This window comes from Charadrius vociferus, unplaced genomic scaffold (assembly GCF_000708025.1).
Source record: "Charadrius vociferus isolate BGI_N301 unplaced genomic scaffold, ASM70802v2 scaffold16, whole genome shotgun sequence".
Lineage (NCBI taxonomy): Eukaryota > Metazoa > Chordata > Aves > Charadriiformes > Charadriidae > Charadrius > Charadrius vociferus.
Window position 1 is genome coordinate 1733596 of NW_009649167.1, and position 5685 is coordinate 1739280.

General features: G+C 46.0%; 2 protein-coding genes across 2 annotated transcripts in view; one reads left to right on the forward strand and one right to left on the reverse strand.

The window, feature by feature from the left end:
- Positions 1 to 5685, forward strand: part of NBEA (neurobeachin) — a 515614-nt gene that overhangs the window by 346491 nt on the left and 163438 nt on the right. The window contains exons 43-46 of the mRNA XM_009888422.1: positions 2977 to 3237; positions 3367 to 3624; positions 4380 to 4515; positions 5370 to 5485. Of these exons, the coding sequence (XP_009886724.1) occupies positions 2977 to 3237; positions 3367 to 3624; positions 4380 to 4515; positions 5370 to 5485 (771 nt within the window). The remainder of the gene's footprint in view (positions 1 to 2976; positions 3238 to 3366; positions 3625 to 4379; positions 4516 to 5369; positions 5486 to 5685) is intronic.
- MAB21L1 (mab-21-like 1 (C. elegans)) lies at positions 2290 to 3814 on the reverse strand. Its single transcript, XM_009888393.1, has one exon. The coding sequence runs from the start codon at positions 3601 to 3603 to the stop codon at positions 2524 to 2526; it is 1080 nt and encodes a 359-aa protein (XP_009886695.1). The 5' UTR covers positions 3604 to 3814; the 3' UTR covers positions 2290 to 2523.

The window sequence follows — 5685 nt, forward strand, 5'->3', positions numbered from 1 at the left end:
GCGGCTCCATTATCTAAAAAAAAAAAAAAAAAAAAAAAAAAAAGCGCAATGTATTAATGATGTTAAATCCTCTATTACGGCAGCGTGCGCGTTTTCCAGCAGCCTTTCGCTCGGTGCCTTTGTATGAACGTGGTCAGATTTAGCAGTTAAGCCAATTGCTCTGAAATCCCTGGAGGAAGAGGCAGTCCCAGCCCGCCGCCTTCCCCAGGCACAGCGCAGGGCTTTACCCTTTCCGAGGATATCGGAGAATCCCGTTATTTCAAGAACGTTAGTTCCCGTGTAAGAAAACACGGCGCAATTGAGTAAACACTCTGCTGAAATGCAAGTTAATGCTTATTTTCTAGAAGAAAAAAAAAAAAAAAGGCGGGGGGAACGAAAACCTCCAGCCCAGCCGCGACAGAGCAGGGGTGCGTGACTTGAGCAGAAACCTTTGCGTGGGTTCCTCCCCGCGGGGACGAAGCGGGGGGCTGCCCCGGGGGGAGGAGGGGGACACGCGGAAGGGACGTGTGTTACAGGGCGCTCCTCTCGCCCGCATCTCTCTCTTCATTCTTATCGCTGTTGCTTTATTTCTTTGTTACTGCGCTGGAAAATGTTAGAAGAGAGAAAACAGGGGAGGTACTTTTACAGAGACGTTGGGGTTGGGTGTTGTTTTTTTGTTGGGTTGGGTTTTTTTTTCCTGCAGAAATATCATAAATAATTTCCAAGAAAATGCTAGCGACCTCGTCTGAATATGTTTGTAATAAGGTGATTTCTCTTTGACGAATCATTTCTCAAACTCGGAACTTTCTTCGCAGTGCTGGGGAAAAAAAAAAAAAAAAAAAAAAGAGAGAGAGATTCTGTCAGAATCGATGGGTATAACGGTTTTCCTCTGGAAAGAGTTGCTAGTGGGTGTTACACAGGCGATCGGCCTCTTTCAGCACTTGTTGACTGTTAGGGTACTAACCAAAATCCGCGTTGTTATTTTGCGTTTCGATTTTAAAGCCGCTTTAAAGAAATGCATACCGAGAAGGACCAGGCGTTGCAGTACACATGAGCAATTTTGGATCGCTCGCAGTTTTGTAGGCATGCACATGTTATTCCCTCTGAATGCCCTGGGAGCGCAGGGGCTTGATTTCTGGGAGTGCAACTGGCAATCTTATCACATCCATAACGGTTTTGTAGGTCAGAAGTAATATTGTTGTTCACTTTATTGGTGCCGGCTTGAACTTTTCACCTATAAATTTTATTTTCTTCTTTATTACTGCTCGCGCCAAAATGCTAGTTTTATCAGCCTCACTGCTTACTCAGTACACTGACTGCTTCAGGGATATGTTGTGTTTCCTCAGCTTTGTTTAAAACCGAGCAGAAACACATTTAGCGCCATATAGTAAACCTTTCGAAAATAGATTTCTTTTCTGGCACTGAAGAAGTGGTACTGCATTAATAACTACATCGGTGTCTGACAGTAGCTGATGGTCATCTGGAGCTAAATTCTAATTTGTTTGTACCACCAATATTTTGCTGTTTTACAAAACTATTCAAAATGCAAAATCAGGCAGCTGCCTCTAAGTTTTCTGCTTTACAGGGTTAAAGCAACTATCCACAGAAAGGCAAAATTCACAAAACATAGCTGCCTCTGTTTTTTCAAGTAGAAAACTTGATTCAGTATTGAAACGCTTACCCATGTGCATTTTACTTCATTTATTAGCTTGTAATTAAATAAATCAGCAACAGAAATTAAAATCTAAATCACAAAAGGTAATTATCCAGTGTATTTCAAGTGCATTTTCAAATATATAATTCCAATATTCAAGCGTTATTATATAAGCAGAATCCAAATTTCTTTTGAATATATTTAAATAACATTTCAAGTATATTTATGGAATGTTAGAAATAGAACAAGCAATATATATGAAACGAAAAATGTAAACTTGTTAAGTTCAGACACTTCAAAAGACAATTAACAAAAGTACCATGATAAAATCTACCTTTTTAAATGGTATCTTCTCTTTAGCAGAAAATGTCCTTGAAGTATCCAAAATGGCAATTTAACTTCTGTTCACCAAATCACAAAACACCAACATCCACAATTTCAAAGACAATGTGAGATCACAATATTTGATACAAATTAAAAGGTACATTAGGGTTTGTTCAGGTGGCATATCCAAATAGCTTTTACTCACAGAGGGTTTACATAAAAATACCGGGGTTTGTTATAATCCGTTGGTACCGTTTCTAGGCAGAATGGTCACAATCGTGTTAAATTACGGCCAATTTTCCTTCCCAGGTAACGTACTTTTTTTCTCTCTCTCTTTTATTTTTATTTTCCCCCACGGGGAACTGCAAAACTGTGACGAAGATAAGAGGAACGATCCTTGCTGTTCTTATTTGCTTTTCTTTGTGAAGAGCCTAAGCTATATTCCTTTTTAAAAGAGAATATTATTTGCATTGTCAAGTGGAAATATTTGACTTTTCGAACAGGCAGCTGAAACTTCATAGGGAAATAAGCAGATTTCTCGGTCGGGCCGGTTTTATAGTTACCCCCTAAAGTTTCTCCAAACTTTTCGGGTTGGTAAGTATTTCCCTAGCCAGTCGCCACGTTTGTTTGGCCGCGTTTTCCAGGGCCGAGTGAGGTTTGCCCTGAAAGAGGTCTAAGTTGGGCAAGAAGTAATGCGGGCACCTCCTGCACTGGAGGCAGGAGATGAGCTGCAGTAAAATCCCGTTGAGCCGGTCCCCCAGGCACGACTCGTCCCAGTCCGATTCCCGGGGATGCTTTTCGCATTCGTAGGAAACCAGAGTCTTCATGTGATAATTATTCAGGGGCTGGCCCGGCAGCTCCAGGTGACGGTCCCGTAAGGTTTTGAGGATGGAGAGGCATTTCTTCCTGCAGCCGCCCATCTGCAGTCTGTTCTCGGCTTCGGCGAACTGCAGCACCCAGGCATCGCTCTCGGCCGAGCTCTGCTTGCCGGCCAGCGAGTGGCACTCCTTGGATAAGAGGTTGAAGCCTTCCGCCTTGACCTCCGCCACCCTGTTGGGTCCCGGCCAGGGGATGTGGGGAAGCGGCCAGTGGGCAGCACTCCGCGGCCAGATCCCCGTGCATTTGAACGCCGGGGTGATCTGCACGACGTACCTATCCCTGATCCTCAGCTTCACTTCGCTGGTGTCCGCCACCATCTTTACCACGTCTCTGTAACTGCACTTATCCACGGCTTGAGCCACCAGAGTCTGAAATCTGGACCGGATTTTGCGAGCGGAGAGGTAGCCAGACGCCGTGATGAACTCCACCCAGAGGGACATACTCCTCTTGCGCCCGTCGCTTAACTTTAACACAGCGCAGCCCGGCAAGGAGCCGTCGTCCACGAAGTTGAAAACCCCCATTTGGTTCAGGTACAGCACGACTTCGAACTCCGTGGGGGAGATGACTTCCAAGCCCTCGTAGCGATTGTCCATCTCGTTCAAGGAGCTGATGAAGCGCGGCTCCTGCACCTCCACCTCCTTCAGCACGTCCGACACCACTTTGCAGACTTCTCGGATGGTTTTGGCGATGGCAGCTTTCCTGGCTTGGCATTTCTCGTTGTAGTATTTATTCAGATGATACACCAGCTTGGCCTGGGCCGCGATCATGTTGGGGCAGAGATCCGGATTGTATACCGGAGTCTCGCAATAGGCTGTGGGATCCAATGCGGCTGCTAAGGCTGGAGCCAACTTCAGAGGAGAAAAAGGCTGCCGCACTCTGAAATGTAACAAATGTTTTTCAAAAATGCGCTGGGGCTGCTGCTCCTCAGATGCTCTCTTCCTGCTTTTTTAGATCAGCCGTCTTGAAGTGTGTGTGGCGGGAGGGGGGTCCGTGAGTGAGAGGAAAGCATCGAGAGCTGCACCTTCCCCCAGCAGCAAGAAAAACAAAAGTTGCACTGAGACACAGCGAAGGCTTCCAGTAGTCAAAATAATAAAACCTCTTCGTATTTATTTATGTTTTCCCGTAGTAATCACTGTGTGTGTGCGGGGTGGTTAATCAGATGGTGGAAAAAAGTGCCGTGTGTGTGTGTATATGTCAGAAGAAGCTGGCTGTTGGTTTGTATAAGAGCCCAGATGCACTCGTGTGGAAATTATAAAGGCAGGGCCAGGCAAGCCGGCGGCCAATCGCCACTGGGCTCGTCACTGCAGCCTCTTTCAGCTCAAACCCGGCTAATTAATCCCTCTCTAGGAGATAGATATGTATACACAGACACACACACGCACGCACACGCAGGCACATATAGAAAGGTAGAAGGTTACTGGCAGGAAAAAAAAACCACCACCACCAAACCCAAACCAAACCGCCCCGCTGATCTGTACGCTCGGAAATCAAGAGAAATCGCTCTCCTTTGGGTGTAACTTGAAGGGTATTGGCGTTTCGAAAGGACTTGGCAAAAGTGTGCCGCTCCGCACTGAATCCCTGCGTGCCGCCCCACAGCCGGGCCGGGAATGCAGGTGTATTAATGGGGATCCATCAGCCAGGGAGCTACGGACCGGGCTCGCTCCTGCGGGAGCAGAGGCGTAAATTCATTAACTCACACTTGGCGGCACATCATGCTGTCCTTTTCCTCCTGATAGTTGTCTATAGCTCTGCAAGGGAGAAGTTGGTTTTTTGCTTGTGGGTGGTTTTTTTTTTTTTTCCCTCTCGTGAACTAGCCGGTGACCAAGGCAGCAAATTCACGGCAAATTTAGTGTCCTTTGGAATAAAATATTACGCAAAACTCCACGATATGTATTGTTTTAAAAGGTCTTCTGACGGGCTCTAATCGATTTTGAGGTTTAATGTATTTCGGCATTGTTTCTGCCTTGCTTTTTGTGTTTGTACCTTTACGAAGGGAGAATCAATCGCTAAACGTTATCTGTCAGGTCTTTTTCGCGTTCTCTCCAGAAACCACCGAGCAGATATGAACGGTAAATCTCGTCTGCCAATTCTTTGCTTCGTTTTTCTATGCGCTCCAATACGTAGTGAGGAGTGGATGTTCAGCTGCTTTTTGAGACGCAGTATAAGTATCAATTTCAAACCTGGAGGGTTTATGGTATAGCGAGCTCTGGTAACGAGCTGCGTTTAGTGAAGGGTGCGATGCGAGCGACTGGAAACACGCTGGCACGCTACTAATCTGACAGTTTGGGGGGTTCGTGTGGATGATGTGTAATTAGCAAATTTCTCCTTCGGTACTTTTAAGTGTTAGTAATCGGGACCTTTATTTGCAAATAAACTAGAGAGGCAAACTCTTCTGCTTTGCAACACTTCAAGAGAACCCTCAATTTTATTATTTCTAAGAAAAAAACCCAAAACAACAAAACAGCAAAGCTTTTAATCTCTTGGCATCTTTAATCTACTGCCCGATTGCTAATTCTTAAAGTAACTGTCACAGGCATAGCCATCGCTAAGGAGGAGAAATACCGCAAAGAACGTTTCACGACGTTTATTCAACGCATTAACGCGACCAACTTTATTGCACGTAGCGGAGAATTTCTGACTTTGCGCTTGGCTCGCTCGCTCTGGCGTTTCTTCCTCTTCCTAGGAGGAAGCTGATGGGGGAATCATTTTCTGCCCGTTAGTCAAACAGGGCTCGGGCTGTCTTGGGGCGCCTCGCTGAAAAACTGCAGGTGACAGGTCGTCCCGGAGCAGCTTTTCCTCTTTTCGGCCGCGACCCCCCCTTTGGACGACGGCGGAGAGGCGGCCGCTTT

What these genes read in the sequence shown, in the direction of transcription:
- MAB21L1 (XM_009888393.1), bottom strand. Translation starts at nt 3,603, where the DNA reads ATGATCGCGGCCCAGGCCAAGCTGGTGTATCATCTGAATAAATACTAC.